Source organism: Tamandua tetradactyla, chromosome 4 (assembly GCF_023851605.1).
Source record: "Tamandua tetradactyla isolate mTamTet1 chromosome 4, mTamTet1.pri, whole genome shotgun sequence".
NCBI lineage: Eukaryota > Metazoa > Chordata > Mammalia > Pilosa > Myrmecophagidae > Tamandua > Tamandua tetradactyla.
The window spans coordinates 72,147,218-72,174,802 of NC_135330.1; the positions used below are offsets into that span (position 1 = coordinate 72,147,218).

Below are 27,585 nucleotides of genomic sequence, written 5' to 3' on the forward strand. Positions count from 1 at the left end.
AAATGCCTCCTGGGGAGCTTCATGAAACTGGAAGCCAGGAAAGAAAGCTAACAGATGGCGCCATGTTTGCCATGTGCCCTTCCAGCTGAGAGAGAAGCCCTAACTGTGTTTGCCATGTGCCTTCCCACTGGAGAGAGAAACCCTGAACTTCATCGGCCTTCTTGAACCAAGGTATCTTGCCCTAGATGGATGCCTTAGATTGGACATTTCTATAGACTTGTTTTAATTGGGACATTTTCTCAGCCTTAGAACTGTAAGCTAGCAACTCATTAAATTCCCCCTTTTAAAAACAATTGTGGGGTGGGCCACAGTGGTTCAGCAGGCAGAATTCTCACCTGCCATGCCAGAGACCTGGGTTCGATTCCCAGTGCCTGTCCATGCAAAAAAAAAAAGCCATTCTGTTTCTGATATATTGCATTCCAGCAGTTAGCAAGCTAGAATACTTGCCATGCCAGAGACCTATGTTCGATTCCCAGTGCCTGTCCATGCAAAAAACAAAAAAAAAACTCTATAAACAACTTATATTAACACACTTTCAATTATGTATTTATTTAAATTATCAGTATCACAAATATCACTGAGTAAGGTAAAGTAACTAAGTATTTGGAAGCAAGTGTTAACTTTGAGCAACTTTAGCCTCCATCCTTATCACTGGTGTTGGTCAGCATTCCAGCATTTCACTGGTTTAAATATTTTAGATTGTTTACAGTGAACTTTAGGTCATTCATTTTTGCAAATATCTTTAAAATTCAAATCTTCTGTCCATAACAACTAAATCTAGATGATGGAATGGAATGAATGAAGAGGATGTATGTTTTATGTGACAATGCTTTTCAGTGATTTAGTGAATAATTTTGTTAGTGTCTATGAAAATGTTTTGTAAATAACTTACACAGACATTGAAAAAGGATCAAAGAAGATGTATTTCTCTGTATCTTTGGAGATGCACTTTATCCAAATATGGCATGATCTGAAAAATAAAAAAAAGCTATTTAGCTTACAGTACATTTCATAGTTCTCAAAATAACTCTGTGGGACAGAAAGGATGAGTAATGTTTCACAGATAAAGAAACTAGTGTTTAGAAATACTAAATGACTAAAAGTGTGGTCAATGGCAAAAGCAAAACTTGGACACAAGTCTTCTGTTTTTAAGGTTAATGGGCTTAAATAAGACTATCCCTCTTTTGGTCACCACATCTCCCAAGTGAGAAGATGAAGGTGAGAACTTGGAGCTTCTGGAATAAGAAAATGCCTTCCCTGATCTTCACATCACTATTGGCAGGAACAAAGAGTTGCCCCAAGGTCTCCAACCTCCCTTCCCACCAACACACATGGTCTCACCAACACATGTGACCATCTGGATTAATCTCATTCTGACCCCTATTCTTGTTTACACTGGCTACCTCCAGAAGCCCAGGAGTCTCTCACCTCTCACTAGTCCCCACATGGCTGTATGAGCAGCAATGAACCCCATCCAACACTTCCTATCCCCTCACCCTGCTTTGTTTCCCAGTAGCACTGATCACCAACTGACATACATTTATATTCACTTTTAATTTTTTATCTGCCTCTACCAACTAAAATTTAAGCTATAAAGCAGGAGCAAGGATTTTTGTCTGTTTTATTCACTACTATATTGCCAGCACATAGAACAGTGCCTAACATAGAGTAGACATTAGATAAATATTTGATGAATGAATGGACAAATTAATTAAATGAATAAATGTGTTTCTTCCCCTCACACAGGTATGGTCAACGGAAAACAGTAGAGTGCCTTCTAATTTTTACTGTGTCTGTCCTGCAAAAGCTACTTTATCATTACTCTTTTCCATTTCTAAAGATTATTCTATAGCAATGAACAAAGGTGCCATGGGTAATTCTAGATTTGTGAGCCATTGTCCAAGGCCTTGGCTACTTGTCCCATGAGAAAGGAAGTGAGATACAACACTGTTTCTGGAGAAATATATTCCAGGTCCTAATATTTATTCAGTCAGTCAACAAATATTTCCTGAGTACCTAGTTTGTGCCACGGAGTATTAGGGAGTAATAATACTTGGAAAAAATAAAACCAGATAAGTGATCGTAGTGTGTAGGGAAGTGCTATTTGAGGTAGGGTGGTTTTTGATTAAATAACTTAAACAAAGACCTGAATAAAGAGAGAGAATGTGTACCATAAAGAGAGAGAATGTGTACCAGGCAGAGGGAACAGCGTATGCCAACCCCTGAGGTGGGAACTAGTCTGGTGTGTCCTAAAAAGAAGAAGAAAGCCATTATGGCTAAGGTGAATGAGGGTAGGGAGAGTGGAGGAAAAGAGACTGGAAAGATAAGCAAGAATGTGTTCATGGAGGGCAAATAAGTACTGGGTAAAATCCACAGTGTGGTGTGAAACCACAGGAAAGTTTGAGCATTAAGTGACATATCTAATTCATGTTTTTAAAAGGTCACCCAGGGGTGGTGAGATGGTAGCTCAGTGGCAGAATTCTCGCCTACCATGCTCGATTCCCAGTGCCTGCCCATGCAAAAAAAAACAAAAGAAGAAGAAAAGAAAGATCACCCAGGCTATATGTGAAGAAGTAAATATGGGGGCAGCAAGAGTGGAAGCTGAGGGACCCTTGGGAGACCCCTGTTGTACTTTGGAGAGAGAGGATCACATATTGGATCAAGGTGGTAGCTGTGTTCTGATTCAGGATTGATTTTTTTAAACTTTTTTACTGTATAAAATAACATATATACAAAGCAAAGAAAGAAAAAGCAGTAATTTTCAAAGTAGTTACAGGACAGATCCCAGAGTTTGTCATGGGCTACCATACCATCATCTCAGATTTTCCCTTCCAGTTGTTCCAGAATATAGGAGGTTAGAAGGAATAAATATTTTATCATCACAATTGATTTTTTTTCTTTTTTGTGAAAAATAACATATATGAAAAAAAGCAATAAATTTCAAAGCACAGCACAACACTTAGTTGGAGAACAGATTTCAGAATCTGATATGGGTTATGATTCCACAATTTTAGGTTTTTACTTCTAGCTGCTCTAAGATACTGGAGACTAAAAGAAATATCAATTTAATGATTCAGTAATCATGTTCATTTGTTAAACCCTACCTTCTCTGTATAACTCCACCATCACCTTTGATTTTTCTGTCTCACTGTTTAGAGGAATTTGGGCTATGGCAATTCTAACTTTTTCATGTTGAAAGGGGCTGAGGGTAATATGGGGGAGGGAGATGGAACTAGCTGATGTTCTAGAGAGGCTGGGCCCTCCTAGGTTTCAGGACTTAACTGATCCAGGGACCCATCTGGAAGTTGTAGGTTTCTTGAAAGCTACTCTAGTGCATGGAACCTTTGTAGAATCGTATATATTGTGCTAGATGTTCTTTAGGATTGGCTGGAATGGTTGTGGTTGTGGTTTGGCAAGTTATGATCAGTAGCAATGTCTAAATGAAGCTTATGAAAGAGTGACCTCCAGAGTAACCACTCGACTCTATTTGAACTCTCTCAGCCACTGATACTTTATAAATTGCACATCTTTCCCCCATTTTGGTCAGGATGGAATTGTTGATCCCATGGTGCCAGGGCCAGGCTCATCCCTGGGGATGATCTTCCATGCCACCAGGAAGACTTTCATCCGTGGATGTCAGTCTGACGTAGCAGGAAGGGCAAAGATTTCACTTGCAGAGTTGGGCTTAGAGAGATTGAGGCCACATCTGAACAAAAGAAGAGGTCCTCTGGAACTAGTTCTTAGACATGCCTATAGGTAGGCTAAGCTTCTCCACTGCCTACATAAACTTCACAAGAGCAAGCCTCAAGACCAAGGGTTTGGCCTATTGATTTGGGTGTTCCTAATGTTTGATGCAGTATCAGGGAATTCCCTGATGGTAAAGTTAATAGTTCCATATTTTTTCTCTGATTCCTCAAGGGACTTTGTCAATACTTTTTGATTATCTGCTTAATATATTCTAGGATGTATCCAGGCATTACAATAATCTATACAGGATTAAAGGACCTCTTTCTTATTCTGGGCTCCCTGTGTTTCAGTTGTTCAATTGAGCTGTGCAGACAGTTTGAGTCAGATTATGTGCTACAGAAAATTTAGGTTCTGAACAAAGTAAACCTTTCTTCCCTTGGTCTCAAAGAGTAGGCATGGTTCTAAAATATAGACAATGTCTGCTTTACCCTGTCTTCTTAAATACCTTAATCTCAACCAGATTGGCCTCATTCTTCAGATTCAGGATTTATTTTTGAAAAAGGAGTTGGCAGGACTTGCTGACAGATTGAATGTGGGATGCCAGGAAAGAAAGTTGTAGAGGACTCCTAGACCTTTGGCCACTGAAACCACTGAGTGGTAGGGCCATTTTCTGAGATGAGGAAGACTGGGGGAGGTGAGTGTACTTATATGGGGATGGAAAAAAGGCTTTCTGCTTGGGTTGTGGTCAACTTGCAATAACATGAGGTAAAAGTGTCAAGGATGCAGTCAGATAAACATGTCTGGAACGCTGGTCAAGGCCTGTAAGGGAAAGATAAATTTGTAGAGTGTGTTCTGTTCAACTGATGTTGCCATTGTGTGACCTTGGTAAGAAACAGTTGAAATGTGCACTCTCGCTAGGAGGACTGGCTATTCTCCTGGAAGGAGATGTACTTTGATAAAGATATCTAGGTCCCAGGAAGCTCCTCTCAGCCCCCAACCAGTTCCTAGAGGACCCAATTGGGCCCAGTCACATAAGCTAATTGGAATTTGGCCACTTTTGTGTGAAAATGTTATAAAAACTGCATGCAAGCAATTAGAAGAAGAGAGGAGAAACTTATGAAGAAGAAGGAGAGAGGAGACTCTGTGCTGTCCATGAATCCAAAACTATAAATTAAGTGGCCACAAATATCACACTGCCTTTTGTGCTACAAGGCCAGAGAAAGTCATCAGACTAGAGATGCTATTTTAAGTCCTGCAACTAATTGAGATCACCCAGAGAGACATTATAGATGATAAGAAATGGCCAAGTATTGAGCTTTGGTGTTCTTCAACATTCACATGGCAGAATGTTGTAAACAACAAGGGTGCTAAAGTTAATGATATTTATCATTTGATTCATTACACATTTATTGAGGGCCTACTAATGTGTTCATCAAATTTTAGAGGTAATACTCATCTCTTCAGTTCCCAAATAAGGATTCTGTCTTTGCATCTGAGAACCCACCTTGGAGAAACTCATCTTTCTCAGTTTAAAATTTTGGTTTGGGATGGGGTAAGTTCTCTTCAGGGGTGGGTTGCCATTGGCTTTTAAGGCAATTCCTCCAGGGTAGATTTGTTTTCCAATAATGAAGCTAAGGTTTTCACCTCCATCTATCTCTTAGCTGATCTAAACGCAGATTAGAAACAGAAGGGTATCTTTTTTTTTTTTTTACCTTTTCAAACCTTAACAGTATTCAGAAAAAAGTAAGCACTTAAAAAGTCAGTGCCACAACAAGCAAACTCACCACCCTCCCCCTGTCTACATGGAACATAACTCCTGGGGTTGTGGACCTTCCTGGCAATGTGGGACAGAAATCCTGGAATGAGCTGAGACTCAACATCATGGGATTGAGAAAACCTTCTTGACCAAAATGGGGAAGAGTGAAATGAGACAAAATAAAGTGTCAATGGCTGAGAGATTCCAAACAGAGTTGAGAGGTTATCCTGGAGGTTATTCTTATGCATTAAATAGATATCACCTTGTTAGTCAAGATGTAATGCAGAGGCTGGAGGGAACTGCCTGAAAATGTAGAGCTGTGCTCCAGTAGCCATGTTTCTTGAAGATGATTGTATAATGATACAGCTTTCACAATGTGACTGCATGATTGTGAAAACTTTGTGTCTGATGCTCCTTTTATCTACCTTATCAACAGATGAGTAAAACATATGGAATAAAGATGAATAACAGGGGGAACAAATGTTAAAATAAATTTAGAGTGAAATGCTGGTGATTGGTGAGGGGGAGGGTTGGGGGTATGGTATGTATGAATTTTTTTGTTTTCTTTTTATTTCTTTTTCTGAATAGATGCAAATGTTCCAAGAAATGAACATGATGATGAATATGTAACTATGTGATGATATTGTGAATTACTGATTATATATGTAGAACAGAATAATCAAAAGTTACGAATGTTTGCATTTGTTTGGTGTTTTTTGGTATTTAAAAAAAATAAAACAATTAATAAAAAAAAAGTCAGTGCCATTCTCTAAACCTAGGTGCTTTCTATTTGTAAAAATAGAAAGAAAATAAGCACCAAATATATTTTTTCAGCCTTAATTAGAATTAAAGTTGAAACTCAAGACTGTAAGTTTAAAGTAGAAATTAATGAGAAAATTGTGGGAAAATTTTTAAGAAACTTTTGAGAATACACAGCACTAGATTAACAATTATTTACCATTCATTTAGACCAGTGGTTCGTCAACCATTTTGGTCTCAGGACCCATTATACTCTTAAAATGTGTTGAGGACGCTAATGAGCTTTTATTCATGTGTATTATATCTCTCAATATTTACCATATTAGACATCAAAACAAGACAAGTTTGCAACTCAAGAATATAAGCCCAGATGCCATTAAAAGGCAGAACAGTCATATCATCACACATCATATAGCCTTTGGAAAAACTCCATTGTACTCTCACAACAATTTGAGAACAACAAAGGCAGATTAAGTCTCAGTATCATTATGAAAATGGTTTTGACCTCATGAACCTCCTGAAAAGGACTTGAATACCCTCAGGGATCCTCAAACATGCTTTGAGAACCATGAGTTTTGACTAGTTAGCAAAGGGAATTATTTACATCCAATTGCCATAACATTTAAATTAGGTCTATAGCATTCTTTATATTGTCATTATAAAATTGAGTTTCTGTTTAAGTCTGATTACTTAAAAGAAGCATAGAGCTCTGTTCTTCAATATTGAATGATTCTAACACTCCAAGACTATGGGGTAGTAACCTTGAGACCATGAATGTTGATTATGGAAATAACATTTCCAGACTCTTTATTGTAGAAAACTGCATGTTCATGTAAAGTTGTAAATTGTGTTCATCATAAAAGGTAGATTTTGCCCTTCCCCCAGCAGACTTGTAAGAATTAACTTACTGTGACTTTAATCACTTAGTTTTCAGTAATTTAATCAGAATAATATGCAGAATTTCTGAGAACTAGGAACACAACTAAAGGCATTTCTCCTTATAAAAGATTTATTTTTTTCAAATATTAAATATAAGACAACTAAAGATATGACTGGTAAAGATTAACTTTAAAACACAATGGAGAATCTCAGTTTTCCATGCCCATGGGCACTGGGCAAATGTAAAATCACAACTCCTTCATCAAAGAAGTTACATCTCCAATATGGCATTTCTTTTGACATAAATTAATAATTTGTTGGTTGGAGATAATAAAATTCCTCATGCCATTTTTTCTCAAGCAAAAGAAGTACCATCAGTTGCTTGCCTTGACTCAGCAACAAGTATTCACACATTTACCATTTCCTCTTTCTCCTCTAGCAGAAGAATACTCTCCCTCTCCCCCTCCCCCATTTTATTATTGTTTCTCAGGGCTTTTTGTTTTGATGCTTCCCATCAAAATCATGTCCATTGTACCTCAATTTTGCATGTGAAACAATTGCAGGCGCAACATAAATTAGTGGGAAAGGAGGTCTCTGGTATATTGTAATTATCTATAAAAATTTTTTTCAGACCATCTTCGTTGGATTCACAGGAGCCTATTTAGAATGCAGATTCTACAGCCCAAACGAGTGTCTCCTGAGTGAGTGTGCATGGAGGTGAGAACTAGGATTCTCTATGCACAAGAAAATGAGAATCTCTGGTCTACAGTAAATCTTGTATCAACTAACCTAATTCGTTGACACTTATAACTTCAGAGAGATTACCTTTATCCCAGGTCAATAATTTTCAACCCCCAAAATTCTTCCTATATTTACTTATATATCCCTGCTATCTATCAGTTGTGTGGGAAACCTACTATAGTACCTTACTTTTGGGTGGAAAGTGCTTTTTCTCTGTGTGAACAAGAAGACTCAGTTTGACCCAGGAGCTCCTTTCACTGTCAGGAACTGGTTCATTGATTTTGGTATGACCAAGAGATTCATAAGTGCCATTGAAATGCCTCTTTTGAACTCTCAGTGTGCTAACTTGATTGCTTCTTTCCACAAAGCAGTTCGATTCACGCTTTTCATTTATCTCCTCCAAGAGACGTTGTTTGTTTACTTTAAGTTTTTTCATTATTTCACTGGTTCTGCTTATAGATGCCATTATGCTTTAAAAATAGGTCAGTCAGCAAGTGATTCTTGCTGTCCTGCAAATAAATGAAAAAGTACAATGAATTAACTACTTGATTTAGAAATGAGTATTCAGTCACAAGTATTTACCAGTTCTTCTTTCTCTTCTTGCAAAACAGAAGCATTGTCTCAACCCCCACTGCCCCTGCACCTCCCTCCACTTTTTATCATTGTTGTTTCCTAAGGTGCTTTTGTTTTGTTTTTCTTTAGGAAAAAAAGAACACCCCCCCCCCCAAAATAACCTAAAAAGAGAGAGAATATAGTAAGATAATACACTTTTTATTTTTTAAAATAATACTATGCATTGGTTTTTCCTTTTCTTTCTTTTTTCTAATTGTAAAATTAATACATATTCATTGTAGGAAATTAAGAAAATACAGAAAAGCACAGAGTAGAAAAGTTAGAATCACCCTTAATCCAGAGACAAGGAACCTTAATATCTTGGGTGTTACTTTCCCAATAAGAGATATCCAAAAAGATTTAATGATTAAAAATTACAGAAAAAGACATTTAATTGGCTCTGGTAGAACATGAAAAGAATGCAGACTTCAGTTAGGCAGAGAAGATTCACTGCATCTAACATACACTGGATAGTTGTGAGTGGTGTGTGGGAAGAGAAAGAAGTTTTGCATAATCTCATCTATACAAATCAGATGTTTAATATTGGTTGTGAGATAGGTGCTTGGAATTCCCTGTAGTCAAAACAGCTATAAATAATGGTTCAGCATCTCCATCTTTGGATTAGTTAGAGTCATGTTGGAAAAATATAGCCTAAGAAATGATGATCATACATCCATGCTATGATATTAAGAATTACTGATTGCATATGTAGAATGGAATGATTTCTAAATGTTGTGTTAGTTAATTTTTTTTTAATTAATAAAAAAAAGACTATAGATCTTGAAACATCACTTTGTCTAAAACTGTAAATCTGCTTTCATTGTTTGGGTAAGTGACTTTGCAACTCCAGGAAGATAAAATATAAGTATAGAAACAATGAAATAAATCAAGCCCATAATATCAACATGTTTTGTGTTAAATTCAGAATAATTTGTGCTTCTTTTTTTTTGTATGCTGTATGGTGGGGTCATATTTCATCATTTTTCCATGTGAATATCCTGTTATTGCAGCACCATTTGCTGAATTTTTGTTTGTTTTCTTTTGTTTGTTTTGTTTATATGTTTGTTTTGGGGGAAGTGCATGGACCCGGAACCGAACTCGTGTCTCCTGCATGACAGGTGAGAATTCTGTCAATGAACTACCCTTATGTGTGTGCTTATATTTAAATGCTGGTATGTTTAAAAATATTTATTATTGTCAGTTTCATGATTTTAAGTAGAAAGTTGTAAGATAATTAATTTATAAACATTCTTGGACTATTTAAGTGATGCAGCACATTTATAATTGCAATATTACAATGTAGAAGTGTTCCTAAACACTTGGGAAGATTTTGCTTGTTAGGGCTGTGAATTCATCCTTTCAGGTATTTAAAGTACTTAAATATCAGAGATGTTAAATTAAAAAGGAAGTTTAAAATATTTAAAAGGCTTGTATTAGCTAACTTTGTACATGGAAAGATTTTTTTAAGGGTGTTTTAACCTTTTTTAACTTGAGTTTATTGAATACTAAGTACAGAAAAAATAAGGGTGATTTGTCTTATTTTATACAAAAATAACTCAATTTGCAATTATATGATAAGAATATATTAGTAGAATATATCAGTACAAGAGGATAACAATATTTACAAGTTGAAATCAAAGGTTGGCAGAAAGGATTTAATTTTTTTAGTTTTGGAAAATCAACTTTAATTTGAAATCTAAGTAACTTCAAATAGTTCTTTCTTTATGCACAAAAGGCTACCCTTATGCATTAAAAATCAATGTCACATTACCATTTTAAATAGATAAACAGAACTTCTATTTAAGAGACTCTGTTGTACTATATTATTCAGACAAAACTTCCAGTGAAAACTACTAAAAATGCTGAGCGGAAAAAAACTATATATATTTTAAAATATGTCAGTGATGAATTAACAGGAGGAAATACCAAGCCCAAAGCTAACAGAGGGAGCAAAAACCAAAAAAAATATGGAAAAAATGCCAGTCTTCCCCTGAGGATATTTCTGGTCCTAGAGACTTAGAAAAGTAGTTTTTTCAGGCTTGTCGGACAAGGGACACAAAATCCAAACCCAAGACCTTTGCACAGTGGGGAGTCTAAAGGCCTTCTTCACATTAGTTTGGGACCCAAAGGGTTACCCCTCAGACTGAGAGTGAACCAGAAATGAACTCACACAACATCCTGTTTTTCAGAGAGATATTGCCTTAGCACTAAGCACAGCTCTGGGGAAAGAAATCCCTCCAGCTGACCCTTGCATGGATATTCCAGCCAAATTCACAACCAGGGTGGTACAAGAAACTTCTAGCTACAAACAGAAGCAAACTCAAATCTTCATTGAAAGAACTTCATCCTAGGCCTCTAGAAATCCCCAACAGTATGTTTTCAAGGATAACAAATAGGATTTAGCCAAGGATAACCAGACAAGTAAATAAGGCATCTTGAAATGAGAACAGCAGAAACAGACCCACAAAATCGATATACATTAGAAGTATCAGACAGATAGTAGAACAATCATGCTTATTCTATTTAAGAAAAAAAGTTTGCAACTACCTTTAGTAAACAAGAAACCAAAAGAATTTCTAGAGATGAAAAAATGTAGTTAAATGAATTTAAAATTCAGTGTACAGATTTAGCAGGAGGGAATTAGAGTACTGGGACAGAGAGCAGAAGTAATTATCCTGAACACAGCAAAGAAGGATAAAAGGATGGAAAAGTTAAAATATTTGGAGGATACTCTGAGGTCAGACCTACATGGAATGGGAAGTTCAGAAGGCAAGAATGAGACAGAAGCAAGATTTAGAATGATGGCTGAGAAATAACCAGAATTGATTAAATGATACCAATCCACAGACTCAAGAAGTTCAAAGAACACTAGTCAGAATTTTTAAAAACTCCATACATAGGCTTCAGTGGAATTTGAAATGAAAGAAAATCTTGAAAGCAATCAGAGAATAAAAAGAGGGTGCATTGAACTAACAGCTGACTCCTCAACAAGCAATAACAGAAGCCAGAAATATATTTTCAATGGGCTACAGTTATACAGATAGTAAATCAAAGTATAAAAAGATGCTCAGCATTATTAATCACTAAGGAAATGTAAATCAATGATAAAGGATGCCACTACCTACCATTGGAACAGTTAAAATTAAAAAGGTTGAACATACCAAGCATTGGTGAGGATGTGGAGGAACTGGAACTCCCAATAACAGCTGGTGGGAATGTCAAGTGGTACGACCACTTTGGAAAATAGTTTGACAGTTTCTAAAAATGCTAAACATATACCTACCATGTGATCCACTTATAGGTATTTTCCCCAAAGAAGTGAAATTCTCCATGCAAGTGTATGGAGAAATGTATTCGTACATGCAAAGACTTGTAAATGAATGTTCATTGCAGCTTTATTTTTATGAGCCCCAAACTTCTGACAATCCAAACGTTCATCAACAGCAAATGGACAAATTGTGGTATGCCCCACACGGTGGATACTTCTTAGTAATAAAAAAGGAATGAACTATTGATACTCACAACATGGATGAATCTCACAATAATAAAGGTGAGTGAAAAAATGAAAAAAGAATATAAACTGTATGATTCCACTCATATAAACTTCTAGGAAATGCAAACTATTCTACAGTGACAGAAAGCAGATCAGAGGTTGTCTAAGAATGGAGTTTAGTTGAGGGCAAGAACAGGAGGTGGGAAATCCAAAGGGACCCAAAACTTTTGAGGGTGATGGATTTGTTTGTTATCTTGATTGTGGTGATGGTTTCATGGGTATATGCATTCATCAAAATGTATCCAATTGTACACTTTAAACATGCAGTTTATTATATCTCAATAAAACCGTTAAAAAATAAAACTGGAATCAGCATCTAGCACATTGCCTAATACATATCAGGTGGTTAATAAATACTTGCTAAATGAATAAAGTGTCATTTTATTCATTTACTCATATTTACCTATGTGTCTTGATTTTTCTCACATTGTAAGAGTTTCCTGTTAATGTTACTAAATATGTCATTAGCAATAAAAATTTATATTTGATGATAATGTAGAAGTCTATCATATGGATTTATAATAATTTATTTAATTATTCCCCTTAATGTTGGACTTTTTGGCTGTTTCCACTTTTTGGTTTTAAAAATGATGCTTTGAAATACATTGAGGTGACAAAAATCACACAATATACATCATCTTAAGAAAGCCACTAGAGTCATCAGTTTTTCATTCCTAAATGCACGAAAGGAGAAGAGGCAAAATTTCAAAGCTTTTTGATTAAAAAGAAATCTTCCTAGTATTTTTATTCCCAGAAAACAGTTGTACTTTAACAGAAAGAAATGCTTTAGGGTAGAATAGAATTCTGGATGTTTTCCCCTCTCCTTTCCAGAGTCACATAGAATACTAGGATTTTCTGAAAGATGTTAAAAATGGTTTCAGTCAGCTATTCCATGTTAATTGTGCAAAACTCAATGGCGCACATGCTGAGCATTTATTCTCAGATTGTTGTGGATTGCCCTCTAGGTTCAGCTCACCTGGGAGCTCTGCTTTCTGCAGAGGGTCTTGCTTGGCCTGGCTCCTGGCTTAGGGCTGACTTTAGGTCTGCTCCCCCAATTTTAGTGCTAAGAGAAACAGAAAAGTCTATTTTCCTCTAATCCAGTGTCTCAGGCAAGCCCTAACACCCCTATACTCATTCTGTTTCATGGGATTTTAATAGAGTAAGAGGAAAAGCATGAAGGTAAAATATATAAGAAAACAAACTATTTCTTTTTATGGAATTGCAGTTTAATTTTACTTTCTCTGGCATGGGCAGTTTTCCCATTTTACATTTCTGTTTCCTGTCTCCCTTGCAATTTTACTCAGTGAGATTTTGTACTCAGTGAGATTGATATAGGAGCCCACAAGAAGCAGGTGACAAACTGACCTTCTAAAGGTATAAACCCAGTAGATGTTTGCTCACAAATATAAAATATAACACACATGTTTATATAAAAACCCACTCTGAAATTTATCCCTTGGTAGTCAAGTGATTTAAATATATAGTTCCTTAAGCAAGATGTCAACTGCAGAAAGAAAAGGGAAAATGCCTTTCCAACATTGCATCTAGCAAGTTTGGGTTCAAAGATGAAATATTTTACACACTCAATTAACATTAAAGAGTGAGATAGGCCTCAATACAGCTAAAGTCTATTCCAATTACCAATTAGCTATCTAGTGCAATAGAAATCAAGAATAATATGAATTAGATGAATCTATAAATAATTCAAATATCTCATTTTGGCAATGATTTCAGCTTCCTTTTAATAGAAATATTCATTCATCAGAAATTAAGCTTTTGAAATTCCATCTCCTTTAATACTGTCACCAATTCTCTTCTCTAGGGGATATACAAATGAAAAACAAATGGGGATGTGAGTAAAGGAGAGGAACAAGAAACAATGTTCTTTTGAGTTAATTTACATTTTTAAAAGGCCCATTATTTAGGTTTACTGCAAATGAAATTTAGATGTCAGTTAGAAGTTCACTTAGAAGATCACAAAATTCAAACTCTTCCTAAAGATCACCTGAGAACTGGAGCCAAGTAGTTAGTCACAGCAAGAGTCTAGTGGTAAGAACATGGATTTTGGATCTAAAAAGATTTGTTCATCTCCTAGCTATGCGACCTACTAGCTGAATAACCTTAGCTAAGTTATTTACCTTCTCTGGGCCTCAGTTTCCTTTTATGTCAAATACCCAACTCATGGTGACATAAGGATTTAATAAGCAAGTACATAGCAAGACCTTAAGATGCCCAACCCCCAATAAACAGTTGTGTTAATAGATTAATTAAGCACTTAAAATAATTTGTTGAATTTTATAAGTAAGTAGAATTTTTTGGCCCTCTATTTCTCAATCTGTCTATTTTCTGTGACCAAGACTAGCTACATAATTTGTGGGACCCAACGTGAAATGAAAATGCAGGGCCTCCTGTTAAAATAATTTCAAGAGGGTGACAGCAGAGCATTAGGTCAAGAGCAAGACCCTACTGAGTGTGGGACTCTGTGTTATTGCACAGGTTGCACACTTATGGAGTAGACCTTCTGTGTAACACAGGAACAGGTTAAAATCCATGGCTAATTCATCCAATTTTATAATCTCTTGTGGAGACAATATGCATATCTTTAATTTTAAAGGGCTTTGGAAATATTAAGAATGTTCATGTATAGATAGATTCGATAGATAGATAGAAATAGTAATAGTATAGAAATAGTATTATAACTACCTTTAACAGACAGCAACCCAAAGCCTGCTTGAAGTACACTGGTATGGGTCAGCCCACTTATGATGTTACCCTGGTGATGGAATGTCCTCATCCGAGCCATTCCAGCCTTGCTCCATTCACACAGGAGGAGAATTCTGGAATAAAAGAGACCATTTACTCACCAGCCATGTATCCTTGGATAAATTGCTCAACCTCTCTTAATAAAAGTTTCTTCCTTTGTAAAATAGGAATAAAGATCTCTTTTTCCCTAAATTTGTGTGTGTATGGGTGGGGGTTAGGGTGGTAGTGGTTGGGAGGGACTTGGACATACACATGTAAAGCTCCTTGCATTGTGCCTGGCATTAGTTTAGAAAATGTACAGGTATTTCCTGAGCACCTACTCCATGCCTGGAGCTGTTTTGGGTGCTGGGGACAAATGGGTTTCTGCCTCCTTGGAGTTTATAATCTAAGCATTCACTGAGGTAAATCGTAACTATTGTTGTTAAAACTTTGTGTTTTACATAGGAAATTATTCATATATTTTTTTTCTCAGAAAAGAAGATCTCCAGCTTTGAAAAAAATCTTCAGAAATAGATTTCAGATATATAAAAGACCTAAGTCCTTTATCTCTTTACTGTAGTTAGTGATGTAGGAAAGAAGATTGGTATTGAAGAAAGCAGCTCACAATGCCAGAGAAATTAACTCCCTAAATAACTACTTGAAAGGTCAATAGAAGCAAAAAAACACAAAAAAGCAATTATTGTATTGTCTTCTTTAGAAAATGCTTATTAGAAAACAGGGGCCTAGACTGTAAGCTCTGATAGTACATTCAGTCCAAAGTGGTAACTATTATTTCTGGATTTTGAGAAACTATTTTATATATCTATAACCTGATATTTAGAGATAAGAATGAAACCAATCAGGTCAGGGTTAAAGTAATTCAGAACACAGGGATAAGGAATACATTATCTATATTTTAGAACTGCATCTTCTCTTTGAGACCAAAGGAAGAAAGATTTATTCTGTCTGGAAATTAAATTTTCTGTAGCACATAATCTCACTCAACCTGTCTGTATAGCTCATTTGAACAATTGAAACACAGGGAGCCCAGAATAAGAATGAGGGCCTTTAATCCTATATTGCTTAATATAATCCCTGGATACATCCTAGAGTATATTAAGCAGATAATCAAAAAGTATTGGCAAAGTCCCTTAAGAAACCAGAGAAATAATATGGAACTATTAAACTTTACCATCAGGGAATTCCCTGATACTGTGTCCAACGTTAGGGACACCAAAGTCAATAGGCCAAGCCCTTGATCTTGAGACTTACTCTTGTGAAGCTCATGTAGGTAGTAGAGAAACTTAGCCTACCTGTACATATGCCTAAGAGATACCTCTTTTATTGCTCAGATGTGGCCTCACTCTCTCCAATCCCAACTGTGCAAGTGAAATTATTGCCCTCCCCCACTACATGTTTCATGTAGGGTGAATGTCTACCTGGAAGCATGGGAGATGACTCCCAGGGGTCAAAAATTCCATCCTGACCAAAAGGGGGGGAAGAAGTATAACTAATCAAGTATAACTGGATGAGAGAGTTCAAATAACTTTGAAAGTCTACTCTGCAGGTCACACTTATGCAAGTTTCAGTTAGACATTGCTATCTATCATAACTTGCCAAACCCCCCAACCAAAACCATTCCAGCCAATCACAAAGAACACCTAGGGCAATATATAAGATTCTACAAAGGTTCCATGCACTAGGGTAACTTTCCAGAAGCCTACCACTTCCAAATGGGTTCCCTGGACCAGATAAGTCCTGAAACCTAGAGGGCCCAGTCTGTCCAAAACATCAGCTAGTTCCATCTCCCTACCCCATATTACTGACAGCCCCTTCCAACATGAAAAATTTAGAATGGCCATAACCCAAATACCCTTAAAGAGAAGGATAGAAAAATCAAAGGCAATGGTGGAGTTATACAGAGAAGGTAAGATTTAACAAATAAATATGATTACTGAATCATTAAATTGATATTTCTTTTAGTCTCCACTGTCTTAGATCAGCTAGAAGTAAAAATTGTGGAGTTGTAACCCATACCAAACTCTGAAACCTGTTCTCCAACTAATTGTTGTGCTGTGCTTTGAAATTTATTGCTTTTTTTTTGTATGTATGTCATTTTTTCACACAAGAAAGAAAAAAAAGCAATTGTGATGATAAGAAAATTATTTGTTCCTTCTAGTCTCCTATATTCTGGAGCAGCTAGAAGGAAAAATCTGAGAGGATGGTATAGTGGCCCATGACAAAGTCTGGAATCTGTCCTGTAACTACTTATGAAGGGTGCTTTGAAAACTACTGACTTTCTTTCTTTGCTTTGTATATATGTTACATACAAAAGTAAAATTATTTGTCACATACAAGGTGTTTTAGTTTGCTAAAGCTGCCAGAATGCAACACACCAGAGATGGATCAGGTTTTAATGAGGAGATTTATTTAGCTATGAATTTATAGTTCTTCAGAGAAAAGGCAGCTGGTTTTCTTCTGGCTTTCTCTGTCATGGGAAGGCACACAGTGGATGTCTGCTGGGATTCTGTATTAGTCAGCATTCTTGAGAGAAACGGAATCAACAAGAGATATCTGTAAATATGAAATAAAGAGGTGTCTCATGCAACCATGGGAATACAAGAGTCCAAAATCCATAGGGCAGGCTATGAAGCTGGGAGCAATGAAGAAGGGTCAGATTCCCAGACCATGGGATCCTGGATTCCCAGACCATGCACCCCCTTCAAAAAAAATAAAGGAGAGTTAAAAATATTCACAGATAAATGGAAACTGAAAGAGTTCATCAACAAGCACTCTCTCCTATAAGAAACACTAAAGGGTGCTCTGCTGTATTACATTGATTGATTTTCTTATATTGAACCATCCTTGCATTCTTGCTACAAATACCACTTGGTCATGATATAGAATTCTTTTAATGTGTCTTTGGATTCAATTTGCTAGTATTTTGTTGAAAATTTTTTGCATCTATGTTCATTAAGGAGATTGCTCTGTACCTATCCTTTCTAGTAGCATCTTTACAAAGTTTTGATATTAGAATGAAGTTAGCATCATAAAATGAGATAGTGTTCTTTTTTCCTCAATTTTTTAGAAGAATTTGAGCAAGATTGGTGTTAGTTCTTTGGGGGATGTTTGATGAAATTCCCCCATGAAGCCATTGGTCCTGGGCTTTTTGTGGGAATATTTTGGTGATTGAATCTCTTGTGATTGGTTTGTTGAGATCTTCTATTTCTTCTTGATTCAGTGTAGCTTATTTGTGTGTTTCTAGGAATTTTTCCATTTCATCTAAGTTGTGTTGTTTGTTGGCATATAGTTGTTCATGTTATTTGCTTATGATTTTTAAAAATTTCTTCAAGATCCATGGTAATGGACCCCCCCCCCATCATTTCTCATTTTGTTTATTTGTGTCCTCTCTCTTTTTTTCTTTGCTAATCTAGCTAGGGGTTCATCAATTGTATTGATTTTCTCAAAGAAACAACTTTTGGTTTTGTTGAGTCTTTCTATTGTTTTGTTGTCGTTGTTCTCCAGTTTGTTTATTTCTGCTTTAATTTTTCTGATTTCTGTTCTTTTACTTGCTTTGGGGTTAATTATCTGTTCTTTCTATAATTTCTCAAGTGAACAATTAAGTTCTCAATTTTTGCTAGTTCTTTTTTTTTTTATTTTTGTTTTTGTTTTTTGCAAGGACAGGCACTGGGAATCGAACCTGGGTCTCTGGCATGGCAGGTGAGAACTCTACCTGCTAAGCCACCATGGCCAGCCCTAGTTCTTGGTTTTTAATATCAGCATTTAGGGCTATAAATGTCCCTGTCAGCACTGCCTTTGCCACATTCCATAAATTCCTATATGTTATAGTCTCATTTTAATTCATCTCCAGATATTCACTTATTTTTCTTGTAATTTCTACTTTGACCTGCTGATTACTTAAGAGTGTATAAGATTACTTAATCTCCATATATTTGTGAAAGCTCTGATGCTTTGGTGATTATTGATGATTAATTTCCAGCTTCATTCTGCTGTGGTCAGAGAAATTGCTTTGGATAATCTTAATCTTATTAAATTTGTAGACTCCTTTTGTGTCCCAGGATATGATCTAACCTGGAGAATGTTCCATATGCACTAGAGAATGCATATCCTAGTGTTTTTTGGTGTAATGCTCTATATATGCCTATTAGGTCTGATTTCTTTATCACATTGCTTAGGTTCTCTATTTCCTTTTTTGCTCTTCTCTAGTTATTCTGTTTGTAGTGGAGAGTGGTGTACTGAAATCTCCCACTATTATTGTTGAAATATATATAGCTTACTTCAGTGTTTCCAGTGTTTTCTTCAGGCACTTTGCAGTTTCTTGTTTGGCAGCATAAATATTTATGATTGTTATTTCCTCTTGGTGAATTCTCCAGTTTTATTAAAATGTGGTGTCTTTGTCTCTTATGAAGCCTTTACATTTAAAGTCCATTTTATCTGAGATTAGTATAGATATTCCTTTCTTTTATTTATAGCTTGCATAGAACAACTTTTTCCATCCTTTCACTTTCAATCTATTTGTGTCCTTGTGTTTGTGTCTAATATGCATCTCTTGCAAGCAGCATTGTGCTGGTATGAAGGGATGATGTACCCTAGAAAAACCGTGTTTTAATCCTGATTCAATCTTGTGGGAACAACCTTTCTTTTAATCCCTATTCAGCACTATAGGTCAGAAACATGATTAGATTATCTCCATGGAGATTTGATGTGGACAGTTTGATTACAGGGGATGTTACTCCACCCATTCTAGATGGGTCTTGATTAGTTTACTAGGATCCTTTAAAAGAGGAAGCATTTTGGAAAAAACTTGAAAATGCTGAGATAACCACAAGAATAATGAGAGCCCATGCAGCCCCAGAAGCCTTTGGAGCTTAAAAAAGGGAAATATCCCCAGGGGAGCTTCATGAAATGATAAGCCTGGAGAGAAAGCCAGCACATGTTGCCGTGTTTGCCATGTGCCTTTCCAGTTGAGAAACCCTGAACTCCATCGGCCTTCATTGAGTAAAGGTAACCTCTTGTTGATGTCTTAAAATGGACATTTTTATAGACTTGCTTTAATTGGGACATTTTCTTGGCCTTAGAACTGTAAACTAGCAACATATTAAATCTCCTTTTTAAAAAGGAAGATACCAAAATATATCTTTGGTATATTGCATTCTGGCAGCTAGTAAACTAGAATAAGCATATAGATGGGTTATATTTTTAATCCATTCTCCCAATCTATATCTTTTAATTGTGAGTTTAGTCCATTGAAATTCAAAGGTATTAATGTAAAAGCTGTTCTTGAAGCTACCATCTTGTACTTTAGTTTTTATCTGTCAGCTCTATCTATTCGTTTTCCTCCCTCTCTTTTTATCCTTTAAGTTATGTTTCAATAGAAATGTAAATATATAATATATACAAATAAAAGTAAAAATGAATAGTAACCACATATAAATATATATATAGTTTTAGAAAGACCTAAGCAGATAGGGAGTTTGCTAGACTGCACTTACTGCTTCTTCCGAGCAGATGGTACTCCTGAGACATCTCCTCCCCTCAGACCCACCCCTTCGTGACTTAAGCAGCTGGCTGGGAAGACAGTGTGCGTGGTGGGGGTGCTGCTGCTGGCTGTGGCAGCAGGATGGCTATCCTGGCACTTGGAATGAGAGAGCCAACGGTAGCACTGGGGAAGCAGCTGATTTGCAGTGCCTGGCATCTGGTCAATCCATTGCTCATTGCACCCAATGGGAAAGTTATTTGCAGAGCCCAGCCAGGCACACCTCCCTGTGCCTGGGGTTCAGTTTTTCAGGGTGGATGGCCAGGCACACCTCTGGTCCCCAAGAGGGCTGTTGACTGTGGGGCCAGTCAGGGAGCCTCCCCAGCCAGCAGCTGGGGCAAGACAGAGTGGAGGGATGGTCAGTTCTGTCATATCCACCCTTCCCTACACACCAAAGTCTGTATCCAGTGGGGATTATAGCCTATCAGACCCATCCTGCCCTCCCCATCCTGATTCCCCCCACTTCTCTCCTCCCCAGAAACCCTAGAGACCTTCTTTGATCACTCACTCCCTGGGACCAAAGTCCCAGGCATTCTCTCCCCATTCCCTATCATGTCCCATACAGCAGGGGTGAAATTAGTCTACCACACTCTGCCATCCTCCTGGAAGCCCAGCCATGCTCTTTTGTGTTTGGGTTTTTTAGGGGGGGTTGCATCGTCCAGGAATTGAACGCAGGTCTCCTGCATGGAAGGTGAGTATTCTACCATTGAACCACTGTGCACCTTCCAGCCATGTTCTTCTAATCCAATCTTTTGGATGTAGACTCATTGTAGATGGGACTTTTGATTAAATCATTTTTATAGAGATGTGACCCCATCCATTTAAGATGGGTTTTAATTAGTATACTGGAGTCCTTAAAAGAGCTGCCACAGACAGCAGATGCCAGATAGATGCTTGGAGATGCTGAGAGAGCCATTTGAAACCAGAAACCCAGAGAGAAGGACAGCAGATATTGCCATGTACCCTCCCATTTGACAGAGAAACCTCAGACTCGATTGACCTTTCTTGAGTGAAGGTTTCCTCTTGGTGATGCTTTAATTTGGACATTTTTATGGCCTTAAGGCTGTTAACTTGTAACTTAATAAAACCCTTTTAAAAGCCAATCCATTTCTGGTATATTGCATTATGGCAGTTTCAGCAACTGAAACAGAGGGAACACTACTGAACTCATTCTATCAAACCAACATCATCCTAATACCAAAGCCAGATAAAGATACTACAAGAAAAGAAAATTACAGACCAATCTCTGTTATGAATATAGATGCAGAAATTCTCAGCAAAAGTACTTGAAAATTGAATCCAATGGACATTAAAAGAATTATACACCATGATCAAGAGGGTCTAATCCTAGGTTTGCAAGGATGCTTCAACCCAAGAAAATCAATTCTTGCAATGAACCATATTAACAAAACAAAAGGAGAAAAAAACACATTTATTATGATTGATGTAGAAAAGGCATGCGATGAAATCCAGCAACTTTCTTGAAAAAAACACTTAGAAAAATAGGAATAAAAGGAAACTTCCTCAACATGATAAAGGACATACATGAAAACCCACAGCTAACTTAATACTCAATGGTGAAAGTGTAAGAGCTTTCCTTCCAGAGCAAGATTGTCTACTGTCACCATTTGTTACTCAACATTATGCTAGAAGTTCTAGCCAGAGAAGTTAGGTAGGAAAAAGAAATAAAGGCATCCAAATTGGAAATGAAGAAGTAAAACTTTCACAATCTGCGGATGACATGATCCTATATGTAGAAAGTCCTGAAAAATCTACAACAAAGCTACCAGAGCTAATAAGAGAGTTCAGCAGATTGATGCGATACAAGATCAACATGCAAAAATTCATAATGGTCATACTAGTAGTGAGCAATCTGAGGAGGAAATCAAGAAAAAACCCATTTACACTAGCAACTAAGAATAAAATATCTAGCAATAAATTTAACGAAGAATGTAAAGGACTTGTACACAGAAAACTATAAGATATTGCTAAAAAAAATCAAAGAAGATTAAATAAATGGAAGGGTATTCCAAGTTTATGGATCAGAAGACTAAATATTGTTAAAATGTCAATTATATCAAAACTAAATTACAGATTCAATGCAATCCCAGTCAAAATTCCAAAGTCTACTTTGTAGGAATGTGGCTTCCTATGAAATGGAGCTTGAAGGATATTAAGGAATGATGAGAAAGAGAGAGAGAATGAAAGAAAGAAAGAGACAGACAGATGGGATCAGGGGGTCTGAAGCTTAACTTTAGCAAACAACAGACAACTTTATTCTGAACCAGATTCTGCTTATAGACTGCAGAGTAACAAAAGGCATGCCTGCTTCTCCTGAGGAAACAAAGTACTTAACTTTTCATACTTACATAATCATTTGGGGGTAAACAAACATTCTGTTCCTCCCGGACTGTTCCAAACAAACAAGTAACAATCTCCTCAGTTTCTTGCCCACCCAGGGATGCCACTTCTCCCAACAAATTCTGCAGGTCTTGTTTTAACCCTTTGACTCCTACATTTCCCCATTTTTATTTTATTAGCCAAGGTGGCTGTGCCTATCTTAGGTTGCCCTTAAGCTCAAAAGGAAGGGTCTACCCGTCATTGGCTACCAGTCAAGCTCTCTGACTTTGATTCATGAGGGAGCCAAGAGTTTTTGCAAGAATCACACTGTTAGGGTGGCTTTGCTTCATGACTGTGCCTGTCTTAGGTTGCCCTTAAGCTCTGAAGGAAGGGGCTTACCCATCCTTGGCTACCAGTCAAGCTCTCTGACTTTGATTATTTGTTGTTTAACACAGCTGAGGAGGAAGAGAAAAGTATAAACAGCCCCAAACTTAACAAGCAGTTTCAGCAACCACGGCCACTGTGATAATTCCAATGATTCCAATGACAGTTTTAACAATGAGTCCAATTAGTCTCTTAGTCCTTTTCAGATATTCTTTTGCCAAGTGGATCAGGACTTCTGTTTCTGGAGAGGATTGTTAGGATTTTGATATCTGCACTGGCAGCCAAATACCTCTTCTTTTTCTTGCTGCTATAATCATCTCATTTTCCTGCAACATAAATGCTTGGAGACAAGTGAATAGAAAATAATTCTCACAATTAAAAGTTTTATTTCTTATTGCATATAGTGTTTATGGTTGCTATTTAAAGGGAAGTTATAGTTACTAGAATTTGTTATATAAATTGGTTCCAGCCCTAGGAAAAATTTCCATAAATTTCTCTGAATAATGTATTTATCATCCCAAAAATTTGGCACAAATCATCTTCTATGTAATAAACTTTGATTTAGCTTGCCTGTCCATATAGTCTCAGTTATCTTTGAGTTAGAGATGGGAGACCCTACAAGGGCTGCATCTCTTATAATTCCATAGGTATCATTAATTATGATAACTGCTCAGTTCATATGACATAATTGCCATCCATTCCAACTTTCCTTCCCAGCTAACAGGCAAGTACCATTTGATTCCATAGAGTTATGCATATGGGTCTTTCCAAAAATGGAAGAGTTAAATTTGATACCATTTTTCTTCTTCTTTAAGTAGTTTTGGAAGTCTTGAATCTACTGGACCTGGGAATCCTACACTTGTATTCAGATATTTTGGTAAAGTTGGATCTGCCCATGTTAGGGCCTGCAGCAAAAGTGGGTTAGAAATACAAGCCCAATAAGTATAATTGTGTCCCTGTCCTTCAGCAATTAAAGTTATATGTCCTATAATACACATTACCCATTTAGTTATTTTCATCCGGGTCGACATGTCTGGGTTTTGTTCTCTCTGAGGGAATCCAAACCAAGGTCCTGTCATCTTTGATGAGAAGAGCAAATTCCCTACCCCACACCTTTACCATTCCTGGTTTCCACAACTCATCTTTAACATCTTTCCAATAGATCGGCTGCAGCTGCAGTTCTGTTTGGGTTGTATCATTTTTCTTTTCCAAATTACCAAAATGTTGTTCTGCAGGAGTCTATGACGAATTATCATAAATGTTTAAAAAATTTAAAGTAAACAGTGTTCTTGCTAATTGATCTTTAGGTGTACTTATTTTCACAACATCATCCTCCTGATCATCCCCCCCTTCTTGTTATATTAGCATAGACTTTAGTGTCCAGTTTGCTTGTTCAATAATTCCTTGCCTAGAGGGTTTATGTGGAATTCCTGTGATGTGAGTAATATGAAAAGTAGTACAGAATTTTTGAAATTGTTTTCCTGTATAAGCAGGACCATTGTCCATTTTAATAGATTGAGGGCACCCCATAACAGCAAAAGCACTAAGTAAATGTGATCGAACATGGCAGAAACGTTCTCCAGATTGTGCGGTAGCCCAGATGAAATGAGAACAAATGTCTATAATAACATGTACATACTGCATTTTACCAAAATGTGAAATATGAGTAACATCCATTTGCCATAATTCATTTCCTTTTTGACCTTAAGGATTAACCCCTGATGCAAGTGGGAGTGCATTTAAAGGTCCACAGGTTGGACAAGTCCTAACAATGTCCTGAGCTTACTGTTTAGATAAAGATGGAAATTTCTTTTGCAGCCCTTTGCTATTGATATGAGTCAATTTGTGAAATGCTGTGGGATCCTGAATTACCCCCACAAGAGTATCTGCCTGCTGATTTTGTAATGACAAAGGACCTGGAAGATTAGTATGAGCTCTTATATGCATGATAAAAAGAGGATTAATCCAACTTCTGACTAATATTTGTAAATGTAAAAACATTTAAGACAATTCATCTCTTTCAAACAAAGAAACTGTCTCAGTGTGAGTAACTGTTTGGCAAGCATTCAGAATCAGAAACAATATTAAGAGATTGTGGAAAATTTTGCAATACTTGAATTACAGCTGCTAATTCAGTACACTGGGCTGAGGTATAAGGCATTTTCCAACTTTTGTTTTCCTCTGTGGTGACATATGCAGCCTGTCCATTACTACTACTGTCAGTAAAGATGGTATTGGCTCCCTCTAATGGGGAAGCCTGAACTATTTTAGGCAAAATCCATTGTGTTCTTTTTAGAAATTGTAAAAGTTTTGACATAGGCAAATGATTATCAATTTGTCCTTTAAAGTCACTTAATGCTATTTGCCAAGAGGTATTGAAAATATATAGACTTTGAACCTCTTCCTTTGTGAGATCACACACTATGCGATTAGGATCGTGACCTCTTAATTGATAATACCTTTGGCGACCTTTGGCTATTAAAGAAATGACTTTTTGCAGATATGTATTTAAGCGTTTTTGTCTATTGTTTGGTAAAAAAAAAAAAAAAGTCCATTCTAAAACACCATCTTGTCAAAATAGGCCTGTGGGAGATTGCAAGGTGAAGGAAATAATAAAATCAACAGGCTTTTCTAGATCTATTTGAACAAGCTGTCCTTTCTGGATGCGTTGTTCAATTAATTGTAACTCGTGTTCAGCTGCAGCTGTTAACTGCCTTTTGCTTAAAAAATCAGAATCTCCTTGTAAAATATCAAACAAGTTTTGTAACATATAACTAGGAATCCTTAAAGTGGCAAGTAGCAAAAATGATAGCAGTGTGTCAATAGTGACATGTACCCATAGTAAATGACCAGATTTTTTAAAATGAATTTTTAAAAAATGATTGAAAAGGAATTCAGGAATGTGGATTCTTTATAATTGGCTGTGCATTTTTGGTGATTTTAAATTTATTGCATGCAGTTTTTATGATATTTTCCCACAATAGTGACCAAATTCCAATTTGCTTACATGACCAGGCCCAGTTGGGTCCTCTGGGAACTGGCTGGGGACCAAGAGGAGCTTCCTGGGACCTAGATATCTTTATTAAAGTACACCTCCTTCTGGGAGGATAGCCAGTCCTCCCAGCTAGAGTGCACATTTTAACTGTTTCTTACCAAGGTCGTGCGATAGCAACATTAGTTGCATGTAATGGCAACATCAGGTGAACAAAACAGACTCCACAAGTAGATTTTTTCCTTGCATTCAGCCCTCAAATGTGATCTGCTTCCAACGTAAGTCATGGTTATTCGGGGATAAATTTAGCTTATACATATGTAGTTTATATAAACACTGGACAAAACATTAAGATATTTTGGCATAAAGGAATTTAGGTATTTATATGATTTGAATATTATTTAGCCAATAATAGATTCATTTACAGGAATATTCCTTAGATTAATAGATTAAGCCACGTGGTTTGGGGCAAGAAAAGAAACAGTTTTTTGCCAGTATAATGATACCCAGGAGAAAATAAGTATTTTTTATACAGATAATGACATGATAAAAGTTAACATAAGTTATTTTGATAAAACACAGACTCTTTGCTTTTTACACTGATTGTCTAGAAAAATTTTTTATATCTTTTCATTAAAACAGGCTAAGAGTCCAAGAAAACGTTGTCATTTTAAACTCATTAAATTTTTCTTGATTTTACCATTTGAAGAAGCTTTTCAGGCTCTTTTTCCCAACTAGAGTTACCTTGTCTCTGGCTATATTTCCTGGCTGTGTCATCCTTATGCTATTAACTATTTCCCTTTACTATTTTCTTCCTAACAACAAGAACCTAGTTTCTTTATTTTTTCTAAACTCCCTTCTGTTATTGCACCATGTGGCCTCACTGTATTGTTATGAAAAAATGTTTTCAGCTTAGAACTTTCTTCACTCCTTTCCCTTCAATGTTTCACATCTCACTATGGGGAGTCTGCTTTAGGCTCTTCTCTGTTTCATCCACAAAATCTTTTTCTTTAAAATACAAATAACTCAAACTTTATCAGAACCTTATTTATTTAATGGCACCCTAACAATGTTTTCAACACACAAACATACATACATACATACATACTCCTCCAGCCACTTATTGTGATTACCCATTACCCTAATGTTCCAAGTAAAATGCTTACTTACCAATATGACTCGAGTCCTCTTCTATCAGCTGGACACACATTCCTCTAATGGAGACTTTTCCTTGGTTCCTTAATCTTTTTTGGAGTCTTCTTCTTTGAGCCCCACGTTGGGCACTAGATTTTGCTTCCTATGAAATGGAGCATGAAGGATATTAAGGAATGATGAGAAAGAGAGAGAGAGACTGAAAGAAAGAAAGAAAGGGACAGACAGACAGGATCAGGGGGTCTGAAGCTTAACTTTAGCAAACAACAGACAACTTTATTCTGAACCAGATCCTGCTTATAGACTGCAGAGTAACAAAAGGCATGCCTGCTTCTCCTGAGGAAACAAAGTACTTAACTTTCTTCATACTTAATGTAACCATTTGGGGGTAAAGGAACATTCTGTTCCTCCCAGACTGTTCCAAACAAAGC

The 27,585-nt window shown here is 36.6% G+C and overlaps 1 protein-coding gene across 1 annotated transcript; it reads right to left on the bottom strand.

Moving 5' to 3' along the window:
* Positions 1-899: 899 nt before the first annotated feature.
* On the bottom strand, positions 900-27,585 carry SPATA45 (spermatogenesis associated 45). Its single transcript, XM_077157782.1, has 4 exons — positions 27,173-27,585; positions 14,691-14,824; positions 8,012-8,331; positions 900-970 (listed from the first exon to the last, which is right to left on the bottom strand). Exons 3-4 carry the CDS (start codon positions 8,286-8,288, stop codon positions 951-953), a joined length of 297 nt encoding a protein of 98 aa, XP_077013897.1. The 5' UTR covers positions 8,289-8,331; positions 14,691-14,824; positions 27,173-27,585; the 3' UTR covers positions 900-950.